Here is a 23,788-nt window from a genome sequence, read left to right as displayed (position 1 = left end):
GTAAGCTCCTGAAGGCAGGAATTTTTGTCTAATTTTGTTCATGGATGTATGCTCATCAAACTAGACAAAAGACCAACAAATTACCTGCTTTCCTAAGAAAAGAGAGTCTCATTAAAAAGAATCTTAGAAGTGGTGTTAGCATAGAGTAGCCCATTTTTGGACCTTATATTACTGCTGCCTGGTGACCGGAAGTCCTTAGGTGAGTTCCCTGAAGCTCTGAAGCCTTCTAATTGGAGGTAAGAGAGAACTATTGGTCTCACAGAATATGATTTCAAACTGATCATGACTGAAGGTAATAGCTAAAATGAAGTTTACTATGGTTAATTATGCTACTGATAATCAGTATTTTAACTTATTTGGAAACTTACTTTCAATATTTAAATAATTATACTCACTACTTTATGCCAGATATAAGGTCTAGTGATACATTATATTTACAAGGATCTAAGAAGCACCTATATTGAGTACAATTTACTACAATTTATAGAATACAATTTACGTAAATCTAGTGTGCAAACTACAGGCTGTGAACGTTTAAAATTTCCAAACAGGCACTGGGGTCTTGCCAATAACCTTCTGATACCTGTCACTTAAAACTACCCTAACAAGGGGCGCCTGGGTGGCTCAGTCGGTTAAGCGGCCAACTTCAGCTCAGGTCATGATCTCACGGTCCGTGAGTTCAAGCCCTGCGTCAGGCTCTGTGCTGACAGCTCAGAGCCTGGAGCCTGCTTCAGATTCTGTGTCTCCCTCTCTCTGACCCTCCCCCGTTCATGCTCTGTCTCTGTCTCAAAAATAAATAAACGTTAAAAAAAAAAAAAAAACTACCCTAACAAGAGGCTCCTGGGTGGCTCACTCAGTTAAGAGTCCGACTTCAGCTCAGGTCATGATCTCATGGTTTGTGGGTTTGAGCCCGAGTAGGGCTTTGTGCTGACAACTCAGAGCCTGGAGTGTGCTTTGGATTCTGTGTCTCCCTCTCTCTGCCTCTCCTCTGTTTGCACTCTGTCCCTCTACACCAAAAATGAATAAACATTAAAGGTAACTAAAAAAAAAACTACCTTAACAAGACTCTCAACATTTTTGATAATTTGATAATTTTTTCAGCATGTTAAGACACACACATAAATAATGAATTGCTCTGATGAAAGCTTTGATCATGCTCGGAATGGCTGATTTCTAATATCTAGCATTGAATCTTTTACTCTAATCCTTCAGAGATTTCTCATTCCCAGGCATAAGAGAAATTCAAAAAGTCATGGCTTGGTTCCAGCTTCCGCTCATGGAAGCTCATTTTTGCTCTTTATTTTTGCTGATTACAATTTATTTATATGCTTGGACTACAATAATCTCCGTTTTCAGTTTAATAACTAGACATGCGGAAGACTCATATTTTTCAATCCAAAAAGCTGGCATGCCAGGTTAAAAAGGGATTTTATTAGTTTTAAAAACCATCAAGCCTTAGATAGACCTTAGGAAATACATAGTGATACATAGTAGTTAGTCAATAAACAAGAGCTATTAGGGGAGCCTGAGTGGCTCAGTTGGTTAAGTCAGACTTCGTTGGTTCGGCTCAAGTCATGATCTCACGGTTCAAGGGTTCAAGCCCCGTGTTGGCCTCTCTGCTGTCAGCACAGAGCCCACTTCAGATCCTCTGTCCCCTTCTCCCTGCACCTCCCCTGCGTGCACACGCCCTCTCTCTCAGAAATAAACATTTAAAAATAAGGGCTATTAATTATGAATGACATTTAAGTCATGAAATTTCGTGTTAAGAGGAACTTTGGAGATCTAATCTTACTGTTTAATTAATGATTGTTACACTAGATTTCCAAGTGACAGAACATAACTTTTTCTTTGTAATAGTAAAAAACTGTGATTGCTCAATGCGTATCAGCTGGGAGCCAAACTTCTGCTAGCCCACCTGTAATCACGTGACATTCTTTGAGCGTGAGGTGCCTACCATGCCAGCGTTTAGGTGGCCACTGACAAAGGGTGGTTAACCTAAAATGACCAAGCTATTTTGTATAATTCGTTGTTTAGTGCCTCTTCCATAGCGAGTGCTTTCTGGTGGGCATAAACATGTCACACAAAGATCATCACACTTTGTGCCTGTTCCTGGATGTCCATGCTTTTGCCTCTACCTCAGACCTCCCTATCTACAATCTTCCAGTCATTTTCCTTCCATAACCACGACGGGACCAGCCAAGGCCTTTCACCACTACCAATGAATGCATATACTATTCTAATGTCAGACCACTTCCCTTGCCACACAACCTGGATGGTCAGGTGCACCAAAGCCGTGCCCATTTAGGATGGTCTTCTCTTACCACTGTCGTTCAAGGCCAGCCCCAAGTGAGGCTGCAACTCATCATCCATTTCCACCTTGCATGAATGTACCAAGCTGTTCTATCCATAAACCAGGCTCTGGCTTTCTCCTCCTCCTTTGGCTGGTCATACAGTACCTGAGGTCTGAGCTGAGAGAGGGGTACTCCAGTAACCCTGCTGAGCGATCTGAGAGTCTGGGCTACCTACTCATGCACATGCACTCATGCACTACCTACTACTCATGTTTATTCCGTCTAGTCTTGCTCATGCTTGGTTCCAGAGGTAATATTTCATCTTATGTGAAATTACTGCTGATCCTAACCAACTTCAACTTGGTAGATCCAAGAGGACCCAACTCATGGTGGGCAGTACAGGACACATGGTCATTTGGTGTCTCATGGCCAAGAGTTCCATCTCTATCAGGGCTCAGTACACCGGGAGTTATTTTTCAAAAGATGCGTAATCCTGCTGCAGATAACATTTTCCCACTGGGGCTTGTTCCACATTGCACCTTTTCTCATCCCTGCACCCGGAATACCATATGGTCGGCCAGAGTGTATGGCCCAAGCAGAAGGCTTACATGCGTCACGGGCTGGATCTGCCACCAGGACAGACTTTAAGATGTGAACCCTGTAGTTGCACAGAGCATCATTCTGAGAAGGTACCCACACCTGGCCTGATGCTTTGTGGTCACCACCTTGAAATTACTAACAATTTTATCTTTGAACTTGTGTTTTGAAAATAAAGTGCAATGGGACATGCATAAGCAGAAGAGATAAACCAGAACAAAGAATGCCACAAGCAGCAGCCAGGCACAAAGCAATTGTCACAGGGAATGCCTCAGGGCGGTCCAGGGAGTCTCAGGCCCCAGAGGGGTCAGAAAAAGACCAGAGCCCAAACTGGAGGCAGCAACAGCAGAGAGAACAGTGGAGAAGCAGCAGTGGTAGTAACAGCAGCAGGAAGGGAAAGAGGCTCTACACAAGGCCAAGGCTGGGACCTGTTGTGGGGATCCCCATCTGCTCCCCAGATCCCATCTTTGTGGTATTTGCACAAATATTTGAGAGCTAGGATGGGAACTGCTTGCTTTCAGGCAATACATTTTGCCAGTAAATTATTATGAAATAAAAGCACACATGTGAACATCGTAATAAAACAAATCAGAGAATTCATTGAATTATTAGAGTTAAGAGTTTAGAATTCTTCAGAGTTTAGAAAACTTCTGCAACATGGCAAAACAAATATCCACAAGCTTACAAATAGAAAATAACACCATTTTCGTGTGAAAGTCCAGATGAACCAATTATTAATAATGAAAAGAATTTAAAAGTAATTTTGCCTTATAATGGAAGATGCTGTGATAGAATGAATAGACAGGCACCTTGAATTGCTGTATATAAAAGTTTGAAGCTGGGGCACCTGGTTGGCTCAGTCGGTTGAGCATCTAACTTCAGCTCAGGTCATAATCTCATGGTTCATGGGTTCTAGCCCCACATCAGGCTCTGTGCTGACAGCCTGGAGCCTGGAGCCTACTTCTGATTCTTTGTCTCCCTCTCTCTCTGCCCATCCCCTGCTCGTGCTCTATCTCTCAAAAAATATATAATAAAACGTTAAAAAATATTTTAAAGTTTGAAGCTGCTGGAGGTTTCTTGTACACCTTCCACAAGTTATAGGAAATGTCAAAGGAAACATTACAGTGTAACTATTATACCAGTAACAATTTTACAATTGCAAAATTACAATAATTTTTGGCTTACGTTTACAATTAAATTAATATCTAAATAAAACTGATCTATAAGATTTAAATGTTTTTAGAAAAATTAGTCCACAAGAATTGTCAGTTCCACATGACAAACTTTCTATTTTGAAATAATCTATCAATAATTTATCCCTTTGTTATGCAGCCTATAAAATACCATTAATAGCTTCAGTAATAGTTATGTTGGAAGAAAGAGCCTCCTTAAAATTAAAAATTATTAACAATTATTTGCAATCATGCATTTGCTAAGAGCAAATGACATTGCTTTCAATTGTATCAAATGAAAATGAAGTTACTAAAAGTATACATTTTGATGACCTAAGAAATGAATTTGCAGGAAAGCAAGCCAGAAAAATCATATTAGCAGTCAAGGTATCAGGTTAATAAAATGTTATTTATAGGATATATAAATTATAATGCCAAAAATATTAATTGCAGTTTGTAAGATTATGGTGTTACTCAAGTATCACTAGAACCCCCACTGCATCTTGTTAGTAAATACAAGATTTTTTTATAAAGTTTATTTAAGAGAGAGAGAGAACATGTGCTCATGTGAGCAGGAGAGAGGCAGAGAGAGCGAGACAGAGAGACAGAGAGAGTCCCAAGGAGGCCTCTTGCTGTCAATGGGGAGCCCAACGTGGGGCTCAAACCCACGAACCATGAGATCATGACCTGAACTGAAATCAAGAGTCAGGCACTTCACTAACTGAGCCACCCAGGTGCCCCAGTAATACAGTATTTTTAAAATGAAAGGCTTTATACTTTAGTACATTTCGTGGCACTTTTTTTCTGCATTACTTCACCCTGGGCCCCACAGATTACAACGTAGCCAGCCCTGTCTGCTGTAGCCTGCTTTTCCGCTCCAGGCCCCACTCAAAGCTGGCAGCCTTCCTTCCACGTCACTCAGTATACAGCTGAGGCAGTATGCATAGGTAGAATAGGTTGCATACAGAATACAAAAAGGTAGAATGAGCACTGGGCTTCCTTCTTTGTAATAACAAAAGCAAGATGCAGCAATTTGTTTTTGCCTCGGAGACCATGACCCGGATACACCCCTGGACCCCTACAATCCTTTACTGAAGGGACAAGTCCCTGAATTTCATAGGGTCCGTCACCCACTCCCGAGAGCACATGCGTCATATCAAAGATTGCAGCCTGTTAGCTGCCTCTTGTTCACCTTGCCTGATCAGTATGTCATGGGTGCAGCGGACAGATACGATATTCTGCAGGGTGCCCACACGGTCTAGATCTGTTTCGACTATGACATATCGTTATAAGAGGGGTTTTAAAATCCCGGACCTGTTCATTACTTCATCTGTGTCATTTATTACGTTTCCGTTGACTGATTTTTCCCTGGTTATCAGTCACATTTTCCTATTTGGGATTCTGTGTAGTAATTTTTTTTTTTTTATTACTGGATGCAGGACATTATGAATTTCATATTGTTGAGGATCTGGATTTTGCAGTTTTCTTTTCAAGTGTGTGTGTCCTTCTTCTAGCAGGCAGGTTAAGGTTCTTGCAGATCAGCTTCACATCTTGAGACTTGTATTTAAACTTTGTCATTGCAGGTGTACAATACTTTTCACTCATGGTAATTTAGCCCCACTACTAAGGTATGACATTTTTGCGTTCTCTACTGAATACCCCCAGTGATCAAGGAAGACTCTTCTGGCTAGTTGCATCTCAGATATTTCCACTGAGAATTCTTACATGTTTTTGGTTATTCGTTGCCTTATCTTATGATGCCTTCCACCCTACACATTCACATCTTAGTATTCAACAAAACCTCAAAAGGATATCTGTGCAGATTGATGGAGCTTTTCCTTCTCTTTGGAACTCTGCCCCACAACTTCCAAGTACCTCATCCTCCCCCAAACTTCATCTCTGTCCCCTCAACTCATCTTCTTTCTACATGGAACGCTCTCTCTGGCTCCCGGGTTCAGAATGTGCCTCCAAGTTGAAAGCGGTCAATTGATTCCTTTTCACACAGGGATCAGAGTCCTGCACTGCCTGTTGTGCAAAAATATACATTTTGTTCTGTTTCCTGGTTGTTTATAGCAAGAAGGTTAGTCCAGCCCTATTACTCCATCACGGTCCGAGATGGAGATCTTAAGGTTGTCAAATATGTAAGTGAAAGATATTTTTACTTCAAAGGTCATGATAAAAAGAAGTGTTGTCATAATGGAAGTTTCATGGGAACTTTTCAAATAATAGCTGGGTTTAATCCATTTTTGCTTAAGGTCTAGGAAAAAATGATAACATTTTAAAAAGTGACTTATTGGGGCACCTTGGTGGCTCAGTCGGTTAAGCGTCTGACTTCAGCTCAGGTCATGATTTCACGGTCTGTGAGTTCAAGCTCCGCATCGGGCTCCGTGCTGACAGCTCAGACAGCTTCGGATTCTGTCTCCTCTCTCTCTCTGTTCCTCCCCCGCTCACATTCTGTGCATCTCTCTCTCTTTCAAAAATAAACATTAAAAAGTAAATAAAAAGTGACTTACTTTACCAAGACAATTTATGACAAATTAATTTAAATGATGGGGAAATGTCTTAAAGAGTGGTAAGTCAAATATATAACCAGACACCAAATAATAACATTATACATTCTATTCTGGATGTGACAAACTGATCAGTTGTCAATTATTGTGGATTACTCCCCTAATAGGAACTCCTATTAGCAATTTTTAACTTTTTCACCCAACCAAAAACATTTATCTGACTTTATTCAACAAGGTGAAAAACGATTTGAGCCATTTCAACCTGCAGTTGGGCATTTAGTCACATGTCAGCACAGCTATTATGATGATTAGAACAAAGGGCTGCGTGCTCTTTAAAAACCACTGCAGCACATGAGCCATGCACAAATCATTACCTTGATTTTGTTAGAGGCAAGGCTGCCCTCAAAGCATCTGAGGTTAACTACTTCAAGAATCTGAGACTGTTGTGTATCTTATTTTCAGGTTCGACTACTATGTAGAATCTTTTTTTCTTGATCTTTTAAACATATATGCCAAGTTGGATTTTTCCTTAAAGCATCTAACTATAATGAAATGGTCTGCCCATTATAAAAGTGTTCAAGCCTTGCAACACAGGCTCAAAGAAAATTTAAGGACTCTAAAATATATTTTCAATGACTCAAAAGACAAACCAAAACACAAATGAGATGTAAGAACTTATTCAATAGTTGATAAAAACCCAAATATAACATTTTTAACTACAATTTAGAAAGACACTTTGGAACATTTCAATTAAAGATGTGATAAATTACAAACTCCTGATGTGGATGTATATAGTGGGCACCTTCTCAGGTCATTCGTAAATTTATTTTACTAAAGTACTGATATAAAATTGAGGGTAAAAAATTAATAAATATGAAATTAAAGTGGTAAAGATGAGTGAGAAAATCAAAAGAAATGATCTTGACATTGAGAAGTAAATAGTAATCATTTTTTTCAGATAACAAAGACAGTAATTGTCTAAAATGAAGAGATAAATTGCAAATGAAAGTAATAAACAGGCCCATGAACTTTTTTGATGATCAATTTGTGAAGAAAATCATATAAGCTCATTAAAAATATTTAAATTTCTGATTTGACCTCAAGTTGACATAAATGAAGACAACATAAACTCGTAATACATGACTACAATAAGTGTGTGTGAGCGTGTATGTGTATAACCAACAATGAACTGCGAGGATGAAAAAAAAATTCTTCTGAACTATCAGTAATAAAAATCAAATACTGATCAACTACACCAGAGAAAAGACTAAATTATCTTCCTATTCTCTCTATAGAATATTACAAAGTCACTGTCATATAAAAGATGATTGAAGGGTACATAGCCATAAAATGTAGGGGAAAAAAACATGGAGAGATGTATCTGGTAGTTCACTAATAAAAATATTTTTTATTGTGAGTGTGAGCCCTGCATCGGGCTCTGTGCGGACAGCTTAGAGCCTGGAGCCTGCTTCAGATTCTGAGTGTCATGTCTCTCTCTCTCTCAAAAATAAATAAACATCAAAAAAATTTAATAAAAAATACTGTTTTAAAATTTTGCATTTGTAATTTGCAATATTAAAAATTGATAATACTGGTATTTCTTTCTTAGCCTAAAAAAAATATTCACTTTGTACCTAATTTTGTATTTGTAACTATTATTCTTTTTAAGGAGCCACCCTTGCCAACTTGTATACATATAAGCTTCATGCCCCACATAATCTGATTTGTTCCTGTTATCATCATCTCTCCACCTAATTGACCTTTATCCATTCTTGTCCTCTTCTAATCTGTACACCATGCCACAGCATAAAGGATCTGATAAAATTCACATATGTTTTTTCTCCCCTATTCTTCCAGTGATTTCCCATTAGCTTTAGATGAAGACCAAAATCCTTAACATAGGATCTGGGTCCTGTCTACCTCTCCCTCTCCTTCTCTCCCTCTGCTCCAACTACACTGGCATCTTTTAGTTCTTTGAACGCACCACCTCAGGACCTTTGCACATACTGTACTGTGCCTAGGAGACATTCTACCACCGAACCATTCCATTAACAAGTCATCTCCTATTTAAACTTCACATGGACACTGAAAGTTTACTTCCTTAGCCTATCATAAATTCGGTCAGCCCCCCACCTCCTTAAATGCTCATTGCACTTTTTACTTTTCCTTCACAAAATGTCTCCTTATTTGTAATAATACACTTCTGTGATTATTAGATTGTATATCTCTCTGCAACTAGATTGCAAGTTCCAGATGCCTAGCATTTGGAATAAAGTTGGCACCTAATTGTAAAGTCTCTACCATCATACTTTATAATCTAGCCTTGAAATAAGAACAGTGATATAATCTTACAATTTGGGGCATGGAAGCAGGTTCTTTTTTTGTGCCAGAAGTCTTCCTGGAAGTCTTTGATTTCCTAGGAGTTATTCCACCAGCTTGCAAAATGAGCCCAGCTTGAGGCTGTTACCCAGTACCATGGCCATCTGGGAACTACTCTGACCAGATTCCCAGCATAATTTTTCTTGCAGTGGAACTTTACTTCACTTTGCAAAGATTCTCTTGCCTTCTGTAAATCTATTTAAAAAAAAAAAAAGGCAACACTTCCTTTTGCATAAATCTTATAGTTGTACATGTGACATTTCGATGTATTTCCACAATTATTTTTACTTACAATAGGATAGTACTTAGAGAAAATACACTTTTTTAGGAGCCAGGAGGTACTAGTTGTTGTTCTGAATTGGAAATAAGCCTTGACCCTTCACCCTGCCAGGGATAATTCTGTTTTTATAGACTTCAACAGAGAGTTGAGATAAAGCTGTTCTAGAGCTACCACAGAAATATTTATAGTCCTAGTTTCATGGAATTTGTTCCCCCAAACATTACTTAATGTGGTTGGGTGACTGTTTCAGGGGTTTTGTTTTTGTTCAATATGCATATCCTCCAACAACCTCTAAGACGGCTTTCAAAAATTCACCGAAGACTATTAGGGTAAATATTAAAAAAATTCACCAACGAACATTAGGCTGTCAGGATATCTCTAAATCGTTTGCTTGTTTGAAATCATGTTATCAGCCGAGGCTTGAAATTAAGAATGCTAATCTGGTATCCAGCTCCAAATTTAGTAGGTGGGTGGTAGAGAAAATTAGAAATGATTAACTATAAGGCCATCAGTGAGTGTCTGTGGACTCGGAGATTAAATATGACAGAGCCGACTTCGCCCACCAGCTGATCTTACTATGCGGTAGGTACATTTCTCCCTTCTCTTAATCGCTTACTGTGAGCTGATTCTCTCCTCCATTCCATCTTATCTTCTCTCCATTTTAAAGCTTACACCAACCATTAAGCTTCACGTCCCCCGAGAACCCAACCCCAGCCTGAGAATGAAGCAAGTCCAGGTCCGGCTCTCGGACCTTTTTTTCGCCCACTTCCGGTTTCCGGCCGGGTGGTCCGTCCTCCCTCCCCTTCCGTCCGCAGTCCTACCCTATCGCTCTTCACGTGATTGCTCGGTGTGCTCCGCCTCCAGTCCTCGGCTCACGTGATCGTGCTAGGGGAGAAAACGCCTGACCCCAGCCCCGGGGCCTTTCCCGTGCAATCCCTTTCTTTCTGCAGGTCCTTCTCTTCTTGCCTTTCAGACACCTGCGCCTCCCTCCAGTCGGTCCCGGGGCCGCCCCGGCGCCGTGTCCGCCATGTGGCTCCTGCCTCTGGCCCCAACTGGGCCCCGGCGGGACAACCCCCGTCACCTGCCTTCCTGCAGCCCAGCGCTGCTGCTGCTGCTGCTGCTGCTGCTGCTGGGCAGCTGCCTGGGGGTCTCTGGGGTGGCGGCGGGTTCTCGGAGGCCCAATGTGGTGCTGCTCCTCACCGACGACCAGGACGAAGTGCTCGGCGGCATGGTAACTCTTCTATTTCTGCCCCGCCCCTCCATCTCCCGGGCTGACCCCCAGTTTCCTTGCCCTCTTTCGCCGTCCCCACCCCAATTCCCTCAGCTGGCAGCTTTTCCCCCCGGGAGAGGTTCGCTTTTGCCACGCCGGACCCCTTACGGAAGTTCAGGGGCTGCAGGACTCTATTTCCTCTTTCTCCCGCGTCTCTGGCTCGCGTCTGTTTGAGTAGACACCTGCACGCACCACACGGAGCTTCTAGTCTGGACCTTAGTGCTGCGGAGCTCGCGTTTACAGCTCAAAATGAACATGTGGACGCCAGTTAGGGATGGGCTGAGCCACCGAGGAGCAGGTGCTGGCTAAAAGCACGCAAACTTTTATTGCTCTTCTTTTGGTTTGAAGGATCAGAGGTCAAGTCCAGCCCTCTCTGTGAAGGACCTAGGCCACCTCTGAATTTGTCCCTGTGTACAATGTCTGTGCCTGATATTTATTTGTAAAATCAATGCCGAGATGAACTAATCCGGTAGGTAGGTTGTCAACTACTCAGGGAGCCTTTTTGCCTCGCAACAATCAAGAAAATTCAATTAGCCTGATTGAACACCTGGCTGCTGCATTGGCTACTGCTGTCCGTGTTCCATTTTAAATGTTTTGTCATGAGACTTCGTTCTTGCCCGGAGTTCATTTTGCTTCTGTATCTTAGAGATCTGGAATTTACGACCTTCAGGAGCACTCAGCCAGCCCCCTAGTCATGGAGGCCCCAGAGAGTGGCTTTCCCAAGGCGCTTAAGTAGTTGAAACCCTCAGTGCTCTGATCCTGGGTATGGCTTTTTTTTTTTTTTTTTAAGGTCTGCTTTATTTTTTTCTTCCTTTCAGTTCTCTTGTTGCTTTCAGCTTAATGTTGAGACTATGAAAACACTTCAGGCAAGAGGTTCCTAATTTACACTGTGTGGGAATTCCCTACCTCTCTGTCCTGCAGCTGACTGCAACCCATGAGTGAGTTGTGAAATCAGTTTAGTGAGTAGCTAACAGCATTTTTACTTTCCTGTGGAATAAAGTAGAATAGAAAATGTTGGTGTGGCACATGGGGCAAAGTATACAATCTATATGTATATTAAAGGGTTATGGATTAAGATGTTATTTCTTACTCAGGGGCTGTGTCCACAGCTATGAGACTCTTTTCTAGTTGATGTTTAAGATGCTTGCATTTTGACTCCATGCTTCTTCCTGCCACATATGCCTCGTTGCCTTTTGGTTTCCACTCAGCCACATTGACATTGAAGAGCCTTGACTTAAATGCTCTCCTGGAATTTACTTTGTTGTTTCCATTTCAACCACTGCTCTTACCCTTCTCACAAAATTCCCTTGAGGTATTTTGTCTAGGGGGCGCCTGGGTGGCTCCGTTGGTTAAGCGTCCCAAGTCTTGATTTTGGGTCAGGTCATGATGTCACGTTTCCTGAGATCCAGCCCCAACATTGGGCTCTGCACTATCATTGCCGAGCCTGCTTTGGATTCTCTTTCTCCCTCTCTCTCTCTGCCCTTCTTGTGCACACTCTTGAGCGTGCGCATTCTCTCTCTCAAAGTAAGTAAACATTAAAAAAAATTTTTTTTAACGTTTGTCTAGAAAAAGCAATCCATCTCTATAAAAAAAATTAGTAATAGCATAGTGATTAAAACAATTAAAAGGTCAAGCTTTCACATCTCTGGTGAAAACAAAACTTTGTCACTAAAATGTAAGGAGTTCAGAATTGTCTTAGTTCTTAGGGACCACAGATGTGGTCTGTATATATTTGAGTTCTTTTTCCCCTAGCGTGTTGTGTTTGCTTCTCTAAACCAGTAGCAGATTCTTTTTTATAGGCGTTTGTACTAGAGAGACGAGCCAAAATGGAGTGGAGGGCACAAGTCAAATTTAATGCTTCCAACTCTCTGGAGTATTCTGGCTTCTCTTTTAGCCTTTTTCAGAATATTCTACCACTAGTTGTTAAAGAGGACTTGAAGGGAAAGCACTAAGACAATAACTGTTTGAAAACCTACTGGAGCCAGTTAAGAGTGTGAAGTATTAAACTTGTGCTTCAGTCATTACAGGAGTCCTCTGCTGTAGGTATTATCCTTTCCTTAAATAAGAGGAGACTAATACTGAGAGGGGGTTAAGTAACTTGGCCAAAGTTCACATAGCTAATAAGGGGCAAAATCTGGTGTCTTACGATCTCAGAGCCCCGTTTTTCTCCTATTCTAGAACAGTGTGGTAATGGTGACTTACCAGATGCCATTCCACGTGTGCACATCAGCATAGACACTTCTACCACAGATGAGAGATTCTTTAGATGATACTGAGGGGCACCGGTGCAGTCACGGAAATCCTTAATTTACATGTAAAAGTCTGTGTATTATCTTCTATGGAGATAGTGAAGTCTCTGACTCAAAAAAGATTGTGAATTGCGGCCACAGTTGGCAAAATAAACAGCTAGTCCACCAGACTAGCTCAGGTCAAAGGATTATAGCATTTGTGTGATTTGATTGTTGTTTCCTGTAGAATCTTTTGGTCATCTTTGAAATAGCCTTTTCTGCATCATCTTTAACATTTCACTGTATTTGTTTACAGGTGTCACCTGTGGGACTTTGGGGTTTTTGCTTTGGGAACAGTTCCTATTTCTTGATTTTGCTTGAATGTTGTTATGGTGTGATGGACCCAGTGTGCTTCACAGAGGCACAGGTTGCTCTTTTGTAAAATCATTCACTCTTGGTCGGAATTTCAAGGAAACGAGGGAAGGAGTCATGATGAAATGTAGGAGAAGACGGCATCACGTGGTTGCTTTATTTAAACCAAAGAGGTCTTTAAAAGTGGTTGTTAAAAGAAAAATTAGCCATAGATTTTTTTTAGAATTGTTAAAACTTTATTTCAGAGCAGCTGTACACAGGAACCAAGAAAGTAAATGACTCCTTAGGATTTTTATGGAAGGGGTTTGCTTTGGATGAGTTAAAGTATAACACATCTGCCTATATTCAGGTATAAGATTGGCTGCTGCTTAAACAGTATTGTACATCCTTTACCTGACCAGCCTTGCAACTGTCTTTTCTTACATCTTAAGGCTCCATTTTAGTATTCAGATTAGCATGGACACACATCTTCAATACAGTGGGGTTTCTTGTCTAGGATTTATTTGGGGCATCTGGGTGGCTTAGTCGGTTAAGCGTCCAACTCTTGATTTCAGCTCAGGTCATGATCTCACAGTTTGTGAGTTTGAGCCCGGCATGGGGCTCTGTGGTGACCGTGCAGAGCCTGCTTGGGATTCTCTCTCAGTCTCTCTGCTCCTCCCCTGCTCACACTGTGTCTTTCAAAAATAAATAAGTGAACTTTAAAAAAATAAAAGGATTTGTTTGATGAAGCATAGATGATGGTTATCACCACACTGGTGTTAACAGTATAAAAATTATGGTCCTTAATGTAAATGTCTTACTCCCAATAGAATCTGTGTTGCTGTGCAGCCTTGCATCATCTGCTGGCTCCTGCCTGATGCTTTGACCTTGTCTAACACCACAGTCTCCTTTACTTGCTGTGCTACTTCTGCCATATTCGCCTTCTTTCTATTCCTCACATGTGCCTCTTTCCTTTTCTGGCAGCCCTCGTACTTCCTATTCACTCAGCCTGAAAACACCTTCTCCTGGATCTTTGCCTGGCTGACCTCCTTGTCATGTGATGCTAAGCACCAAAGTTACCTGCTGAGAGAGGCTTCTCCTGACCACCCATCTAAAGTAGTTTCCCCCTTTCCTCCCACCAGCTGTAAGCACATCATCCTGGTTTACTCTGCTTGTAGTGCTTTTCACTGCCTGAAATGATTATTTACCTGTTAGTTTAAGTCTCCAAGAATACAAAGGTCATGAGGGCAAGGACCTTCTGTCTTTGATCCATCATTGCCTAGATCAGTGCCTGACACACTGATGAATTATTAAGTGTTGAATAAGTAGGCTATAATCACACGGTGTAGGGGCATGTGGGTGGCTCAGTTGGTTAAGCATCTGGTTCGATTTCAGCTCAGGTTATGATCTTAGGAATGTGAGGTTGAGCCCTGCGTCGGGATCTGTGCTGGGCATGGAGCCTCCTTGGGATTCTCTCTCTATCTCTGCCCCTCCACTACACGCACTCTCTCTCAAAAACAAAAAAATCACACAGTATAGTCTTACTATAAATCAGATACTCTTCAGGAGCTTTGTGTGTTGACCAGACAGTTTGAGGATTAAGTCCCATATAATCAACTCACGTAGTCCTTTTCCCCACTTACACTTTGTATTCTCATTTCCCCTCCCTGTGTCTTCATAACTCAGATTTTTCATCACACCAGGGTTTCAGTCAGCCCAGTATTCTTTACCTAAAGATAACCACCCAGTGATGTTTTGTGGGAGATCATAGCCAGTGACATTGCCTCTGAAGGTTAGCGAAGACCTTGTATATTTGTAGCATTTCCTGGGAACCTATTATGGATCTACTCATGAAATTATGAAAGGTCTTCTTGAATAAGTTAGAATTCTCATCCTTTCGAGTTTATGGGTCCCTTATATCTTTTACTATCTATAGAAATCAGTGGGAGAGAGTGATTTATATAGTATTGTAAACAAGACCCTTGTTAACATATATTTAGATTATTTTTAAGGAATTATTGCACAATAAGATATACTTGAACTGCACGGAATATGGTCGCGTATTTAAAAAGTACTTCAATAACATTGTGAGCTGATTCATATAATACAACTAAACTGAGCCTCTTTTTGTCTGGAATCTGAATATTGTTAGTGTTCCTTTTATTTGTATTTAAATGACCTTCATACTTTTATCCTCACTCTAGGATTTGAGATTAATTGTTCTACTATTTGCCACCTAGTTCAAGTCCTTACCTGAGGTGGTGATTGGTCTAGTGCACAGGGTTTTGAGCTTATATCTGAAAAGCATGATTTAGGCTCCACTACTGAATGTGTGATATTTGAGTCCTCTTCTGGGCCTCAGGGCTTTATCTGGCCTTGAGAATCTAAGTGTTATTTCTGTTTTAAAGGGTGGAAGGCTCCTTTCATATCCTATCCCACAGCCTGCTTCTAAAGATGAATTAATGGAGATCTGCCCTATCTATCTTGTAAGGGGGCTGGTGACGAATGAGAGCACCAAAATTTCATCACATTGAAATCAGCATTGCTGGAATAATGCTGTCAGCTGTGAACGTTCCCTTCCTGCAAGCATTATGACCCCTCTGAACTTTTGCACGGGACATAACTGACTGTAACCAAACCTGTTTGGTTCATCTCAAGAATCACACAGGACTCTTGGTGGTTTCTTAGTGTCTGATGGAGCTGATAATTGCGAGTAAGATGCAAAAACCATGAGTTTTGGTCTGTGTGTTTTCGTTTATTGGAGGAAATGGTTTAACAGATAATTATTTACTTTGCAGACACCACTAAAAAAAACCAAGGCTCTCATTGGAGAAATGGGGATGACCTTCTCCAGTGCTGTAAGTTTTGAATTTAATTTTGTGAGACTTCCTGTTCATGTTCTAGGAGGAAACCCTCTCTTTCGGGTAATCTAGTGTAATCTATGTGGTTTTTTTCCTAGTTAGATGCCTGATTTAAAGGAAGAACCTTATTTAATGTGATTTAAATTCTTTTAATTGAAGCATTACTTTTTACTGATTGAATGTTAATTGTAGATGTTGTCTAAGCCAGTTTGCTCTATAGCTCAGAACTAGAGAATTTTGTTTCAAAACGTCATTGTTGGAGGTTTGAAAATGGATGTTAGGAGTCATGTAACATTCATGCTATGTAAATTGCCTTGTGGTAAATGCTTGCAGGCCATGTTACAAAAGTCCAGTTAACCCTGATAGTCAAACCTGAGAAAGATAATAGCAACCAAACAAAACTGACATCTGTGTGTGTATGTATATTCACGTATGTGTGCACGTGAGGTACAAATATATACGTGTGTATAAAGACGGATGTAAAAATCCGTAATAAAATACTAACAAAATTCAGGAACCATGCACATAACTGAGTAAGTAGTAGTCTAGCTTAGCAGGAAATCCATTAAACACCAGCACAGTGTTGTGCTTAAGAGCACAGAGCCTGGAGCTGGATCACCTAGTTTGAATGCCATCTCTACTTCTTTTCTACCTGTGTGACCTTGGGCAGGTTTCTGGCCCTTGGTCTCCCCACTTGTAAATGGGAGTACTGAATCCTATCTCAAGGTCTTTGTGATGTTAAATTAATTGGTACATGTAACACAAGCACTTGACTCATAGTACTACATAATGGTGGTTATTATACTGTCCACCAACAAGATCAGTAGTTGAAAAATGAAAAATGTGATGTTCATGTTAATAGATGCTTGAGAGTCCTCCGAAATTTAGCATCCTTTCCTGGTAGTTTATTACGCTGATAAAAGTGCATCCTTACTGTGATGAGTATTTCAAACAAATAGCATATGACGCCTTATAGCTGAGGTGGAAGACTCAGAGCATTGCTGTTAGGAACGAGACAAGGGCTTAATACTTGTCACTGAATGCTTTTCTGAACTGTCTGGTCATGGGTATCTTGTGGAATTAATTGGAAGACTGGAAAAGACAAAATTATTATTTCTACTTCTTTGGATTTTTTACCTAGAAAACATGGAACTGTTGGAAAACTTTTTAAGTTAATTGAGTTTGGTAAAATAGAAATGAAAAAAACAAAAATAACTTTCTTCTGTATAACCAGTTAGAGAAGTACTGGGGAGGAGAGAGAAAAGATCCCATTCGTATAGCAGACTCTAGGAATAGCTGTTGGTGGCCAGTAATAGTTAAGACCTATATAAATAAAGGTACAGAACTTCATGAGTGGTATAATAAAAATCTTTAATATGTAGATACACCCATCATTTTCTGTGGGAAGACACAAGATTAATTTATTCTGATCAGAATCCCAACAAGATTTTTTTTAGGTTGAATAAAAGGATTTCAGATTTATCTGGAAGTATAAGTAGGTTAGAACAATCAAGGTAATTTCTTAAAGGAAGAAATTGCTCTTCCAGATAATAAAATGAAATATGAAGATACAGTAAACAATGTGACATTGGCCAAAAAATAGGTCAGCAAACAAAAATGGGAAAGGAATCCAAGGGTTGCCAATGTAAAGATTACAGAAGTCAAATATCTAACAAAATTAAAAGGCAAAAGTAAAAAATGGCAAGTATGTATTTGTAATGTGACTGAATCCTTCCTCAACTCAAATTTTATGTAACAAGAAGCTCATGCCCCAGGAGGAAAAAAATGTGCAAAGCTCGTGAACAAATCATTCACGTAAACATAATTGGTCAGTATGCATGTGGAGAATGTTCATCCTCACCAGTACTTAAAAATGCCAAGTCCAATTTGAAAGGCCAAAGAAATGCTGAGTATTTAAAAGAGATAGTGTGTAATTTTGGCAAGGGTGTGCTTGAATGAGCATTCCTTCCCTGCTGGTGCGAGTATAGGCTAGTATTACTCTCTGTAAAGTGGCTTGGTGATGTGTACTAAGACCTATACAAATATCGGGTAGAATGGGCTAAATGTATTGATGATAGGTGCTAACAGAAATACAATTAGAGCAGAAAAACTATGTCCAGTGTCTTAAGTGACACAGGAAATGTATAAAACTACAGATTATCCTGAAAACTGAACCTGTGCCTCTCAGCTACATTAGGTTCAAGTGATACTCTTTATCTTCGTTAAGACCCGGTTCCTACCTTGTAAATATTTCTTTGGCAGATGAGATTAGAATCACTGTTATTCTGCAGCAAGAATCCAACTGCAAAAGAAATCTGTTCTCTTGGTTTGTTTTATCTGATTTATTGTCTCCATTATGTGACTTAAAGCAGCTCTGAAGTGTGTCATGTGTTTAAAAAAACAAAAACAAAAAAACCTCTATTCCATGGGAAACTAAAAATTCAAAGTTAGAGTATTGAACAGCTTTCTTTATCCTGTTTAGAAATGCTAAGAAATCCATCTTTCTTGTGTAACTGGGTTTTTTGCTTCTGTTCCCTTTGTAGTATGTGCCAAGTGCTCTTTGCTGCCCAAGCAGAGCCAGTATCTTGACGGGGAAGTATCCACATAATCATCACGTTGTTAACAACACTTTAGAGGGAAACTGCAGTAGTAAGTCTTGGCAGAAGATCCAAGAACCAAATACTTTCCCAGCAATTCTCAGATCAGTGTGTGGTTATCAGACCTTTTTCGCAGGGAAGTACTTAAATGAGGTATGTTAAATGATCTAGTTATTCCTTAAAAAAAAAAAAAGCCTTACAAATGTGAATTAACGTAATGCATGTTGTTTTTCAATTAGTATCCATTTGAGTCATGTTAAAATGTTTTTGGTAGATGTTTTCTTCTAATCTTCCCATTAAACAAGAATTTACTTACATGAACATATTTGCATGATTTGGGTACTATAGTTATTTTTTTTTTTAAGTTTATTTTCAGAGAGAGAGCAGGGGAGGGGCAGAGAGAGAGGGAGAGAGAGAGGATCCCAAGCAGGCTCTGCCCTGCCAGTGCAGAGCCCAATGCAGGGCTTGAACCCACGAACATGAGATCATGACCTGAGATGAAATCAAGAGTTGGAGGCTTAACCAACTGAGCCACCCAGGTGCCCCAGTAATTCTTCCTTTAAGTAGCCTGATAGCATTTATTTAAAAATGGTCCTATGACTGCTGCTGTCTGATGCATCTGCCCCTTTTTCTTTAAGAATTTTGCTTGTCATGTGGCTGTTTGTCATTTTTGTTTACATTTCCCCTTTATCAAGATCAAAGTGAAGAATTTTTTCCTTCTACCATCTTTTCTGCATCATAACAACTTAAGACAACCCATGTCCTAATCTGAAAAAAATGGGAACAATATGTGGAGAGATCAGTAATGAAGGGAAAGCACTCAGAGCCTGGGATATTCAGGCCATTTAAGCATATGACTATGTGGTTGATATGCTGGCCTCTCGTGTGCCTGGGTGGAGAAATACCCCTTATAGCCTGCCAAGGCCAGATTTCATGGCCCCCACATTTACCACATTGGCCTTTGCTTTTAGAGTTCAAATTTAAAGGAATTATAGTTTATTTGAGTGTTTGGGTTGTCTCTTCTAGTAAAACTAGAAGAGAGGATGCAGGATAAAGAAAAGATGTGTATTTTCTTATACACTTTATCCATGGTTGCTGGAGATCCTAATATCTTATCTGAATTTTCTGTTCATTCTTTCCCTCCCTACAGTAATTTAGACAACTTGCAACCTTGTGAGTTTGAAAGAAGAAGAGTCTATTTAAAAAGAATCATGAGGGGCGCCTGGGTGGCTCAGTCGGTTAAGTGGCCGACTTCGGCTCAGGTCACGATCTCGCGGTCCGTGAGTTCGAGCCCCGCATCGGGCTCTGTGCTGATGGCTCAGAGCCTGGAGCCTGTTTCAGATTCTGTGTCTCCCTCTCTCTCTGCCCCTCCCCCGTTCATGCTCTGTCTCTCTCTGTCTCAAAAAATAAATAAACGTTAAAAAAAAAAATTAAAAAAAAAAATAAATAAAAAGAATCATGATAAATAAGTACAGATACTAGGTTATCGAGATAAGGATGTGGAACATAAACAGAACATGTACTACTTTGCATATCAAAGATCATATAATGTATATAAAATTAGGAGAAATTCACTAAAATATGAAGATCTCTTAGGGCGCCTGGGTGGCTCAGTCAGTGAAGCGTCTGACTCTTGGTTTTGGCTCAGGTCATGATCTCACAGGTCGTGGGATTGAGTCCCCAGTGCAGAGCCTGCTTGGGATATTCTCTCTCTCTCAAAATAAATAAATAAACATTTTTTAAAAAAATACGAAGATTTCTCAAGGATTCTTCCTTAAATGTAAGGCAGTAGTAAACCTTGTCAAGGAAAAAAGGGATGATTCTATGGTTATTTATTCATCTCTTCAAATAAGTTGAGCTCCGAAAGTAGATTTCATCATCAGCACAACAAGTTGTAGGCTGAGAGCTCATAATATTATTTTGGCCTTGTGAGCCACAAGGTTAGTTGGAGTATTCAGTCTATGCCATCAATAGCTCAGGAAATGAACCCTGTGGTGTAAGCCACATGGACTTTTTCTGGAAAGGGCCAGAAGTAAATATTTTAGGCTCTGCAGGCCATGTCTTTTTTGTGATGACAGAATTCTCTGCCCCCACTCCCCATCCCCTTACCTATGGGGGATATTTTCCCAGACCCCCGATGGATGCCTGAAATTATGGATAGTACTGAACCTTATATATACTATGTTTTTACCTGTACATATGTACCTGTGATAAAGTGTAGTTTATAAATTAGGCACAGTAACAGATTAATAACGGCTAATAAAAGAACAGTTATAGCAATATAATGCAATAAAAGTTATGTGAATATGGTCTCTCTCAAAATATCTCATTGCACTGTACTTTTCTGGCATGATGTGAGATGATAAAATACTACGTGATGAGATGAAATGAGGTGAATGACGTAGGCATTGTGACATAGTGTAAGGGGGGACTTCTGTATTTGACTCTGCTGTTGTAGCATGAAAGCAACCATACACATTATAAAAATCAACAGTGAGTGCAGCTGTGTTCCAATAAAAGTTCATTATCACTGACATTTCAATTTCACGTAACTGTCACATGTCACAAAATACTCCTCTGTTGTTTTCGTATTTTTTTAATGTTTGTTTATTTTTGACAGAGGATGAGTGGGGGAGGGGCAGAGAGAGAGGGAGACACAGAATCTGAAACAGGCTCCAGGCTCTGAGCTGTCAGCACAGAGCCCGACGTGGGGCTCGAACTCACAGACTGCGAGACCATGACCTGAGCCGAAGTCGGACGTTCAATCGACTGAGCCACCCAGGCACCCCTGTTTTTGTATTTTAAAGGTTTTTTTTTTCTTTTTCTAAATGTTTATTTATATTTGAGACAGAGCAGAGAGAGAGGAAGACAGAATCCAAATCAGGCTCCAAGCTGTCAGCATAGAGCCTGGCATGGGGCTTGAACTCATGAACGGTGAGATCGTGACCCAAGCCAAAGTCGGACACTTAACGTGCTGAGCCACTCAGGTGCCCCTGTTTTTTGCATTTTTTAATGGTTGGAAAAAAACTCCCAGCTTGCTGATCATATAAAACAGTTGGCAGGTTAGATTTGACCTAGTGGCCATTAGTTTGCAAACTCCTTCTTCAGAAATTCCTAGGATTATATTCTTTACTTTTAGACTGGTTTATGTTTTAGGAAAATTGAGCATCTACCATGTTTCAGTTTTTATATTTATTCATTTTTGAGAGATACAGTCGAGCAGGGGAGCAGCAGAGAGAGGGAGACATGGAATCTGAAACAGGCTCCGGGCTCTGAGCTGTCAGCACAGAGCCTGAGCCTGATGCGGGGCTCGAACTCCCAAACCGTGAGATCATGACCTGAGCTGCAGTCGGATGCTTAACTGACTGAGCCACCCGGGCACCCCACATCTATCATGTTTCAGGCACTGATTTAAAAGGATTTCTAGGGGCGCCTAGGTGGCTCAGTTAAGCGGCTGACTTTGGCTCATGTCATGATCTCACAGTTAGTGAATTCAAGCCCCGTATCAGGCTCTGCACTGACAGCACGGAGCCTGGAGCCTGTTTTGGATTCTGTGTCTTCCTCTTTCTCTGTGTCCCTCTCCCACTGGTGCATGCTTGCTGGCTCTGTCTCTAGTAAATAAATAAACGTTTAAAAAAATTAATAAAATTAAATGTGCCCATCTTCAAAAAAATTAAAATAGAGTAAAAAGATTCTAAAAGTTTCCTTTCTTTCTGATCTGGTCATGTCTAAGGATTTCTGATGCCCCACTTGTCTTGCTTTTCAGTATGGAGCCCCAGATGCAGGTGGACTAGAGCATGTTCCTCTGGGCTGGAGTTACTGGTACGCCTTGGTGAGTGATTACTGAAGTCATTGGCAATTACACGCAGCCCTACAGATGTGAAATATATTTACTCTCTAATTTAGTTCTGATTTTTCACATAAATTGCTTTGTGTTTATGAGTAGCTATTTTATCTCCTTAAAACAAAGTCTGTTGATTTACAAGTCACTCCCGGCAGGATATTTTTCCTGCATCACACAGAGTTTAACTACATTTTGCTGTTCTACCTGACCTACTGTGGCATTTTAAACTAGGACATGTTACTGAAACTATGTTAGTAGTTCATAAAACTTCAAAGAATCCGATTCAGTATTGAGATAATGTAAAATCCGATTCAGTATTGACTTAATTGCCTTTTTTTTTTTTTTTTGATGTCCTATCACTAATTAAACAGTATAGGTTAGCCCAGCACGATTTTGACTTTTGTTTGGGGTGCTGACCTCATAACAACTTTTACTTTCCTGTCTTAATAGGAAAAGAATTCTAAATACTATAATTATACCCTCTCTATCAATGGGAAGGCACGAAAGCATGGTGAAAACTACAGTGTGGACTACCTGACGGATGTTCTGGTGAGTTACTGAAGCCCTGTCCTTGCAGGTTTGTTTTACAAATGATTGAAGGCTCTGCCTAGGAAACCTTTGGGTTTGGTCATATTGAGTATGTGAATGAATAATAACTTCTTTTAACTGCCAAGGAATATTTCCAACTGATTAAAAACTCCTGAGGGTATTATTCTTTGCGTATAAGCCAGGCTCAAAGCTAATGTTCGTGAAATTCCAGCAACAAATCCCTTTTCCAAAGGCTAATCTCTAAGACTATAGAGATTACTTTGAAGAGGTTTTATTTTAGAGGTTTTTACTCTTGACCGCCGTTTCACTCACCAGCTATGAGATGGCAGCTTCACCATGAGGGTGGGGAGATAGGGATTGGGAGTTCTTAAGGCATTATGTATTAATATATCAAAATTACTGAAACTGGGTGAATTTAGGACTTTCCTATCTAAGGTGTTTCTTTTTTTTTTTTTTTTTTTTTAATTTTTTTTTTTTTCAACGTTTATTTATTTTTGGGACAGAGAGAGAGACAGAGCATGAACGGGGGAGGGCCAGAGAGAGAGGGAGACACAGAATGGGAAACAGGCTCCAGGCTCTGAGCCATCAGCCCAGAGCCCGACGCAGGGCTCGAACTCACGGACCGCGAGATCGTGACCTGGCTGAAGTCGGACGCTTAACCGACTGCGCCACCCAGGCGCCCCTCTAAGGTGTTTCTAATGACACCCCTCCATAGAGTATTCATTCAGCAAATATTTGAGACCCCAGCATAACATGTGTTCAGTAGATGAAGCAGAGTCCCTCTTGGTGATCCGTTAGAGAAATAAGGCAGGATATGGGGGTTACTTAGATAACACTGACAGAGGTGAGATTGAGCTGT

At 40.4% G+C, this 23,788-nt stretch overlaps 1 protein-coding gene across 1 annotated transcript in view; it reads left to right on the top strand.

Moving 5' to 3' along the window:
- The first annotated feature begins 10,094 nt into the window (after positions 1-10,094).
- Positions 10,095-23,788, top strand: part of GNS (glucosamine (N-acetyl)-6-sulfatase) — a 57,414-nt gene continuing 43,720 nt past the window's right edge. The window contains exons 1-5 of the mRNA XM_047064864.1: positions 10,095-10,460; positions 15,877-15,936; positions 18,483-18,689; positions 22,303-22,368; positions 22,831-22,929. Coding sequence (XP_046920820.1) covers positions 10,257-10,460; positions 15,877-15,936; positions 18,483-18,689; positions 22,303-22,368; positions 22,831-22,929 — 636 coding nt within the window. The 5' untranslated portion in view covers positions 10,095-10,256. The remainder of the gene's footprint in view (positions 10,461-15,876; positions 15,937-18,482; positions 18,690-22,302; positions 22,369-22,830; positions 22,930-23,788) is intronic.

The sequence above is a fragment of the Lynx rufus genome, unplaced genomic scaffold (genome assembly GCF_022079265.1).
Source record: "Lynx rufus isolate CCGP_SWC_20201006 ecotype Redwood Valley unplaced genomic scaffold, mLynRuf1.p SCAF_7, whole genome shotgun sequence".
Classification (NCBI taxonomy): domain Eukaryota; kingdom Metazoa; phylum Chordata; class Mammalia; order Carnivora; family Felidae; genus Lynx; species Lynx rufus.
The sequence above is the reverse complement of the archived record's forward strand: the minus strand, read 5'-3'. Positions and strand labels throughout refer to the sequence as shown.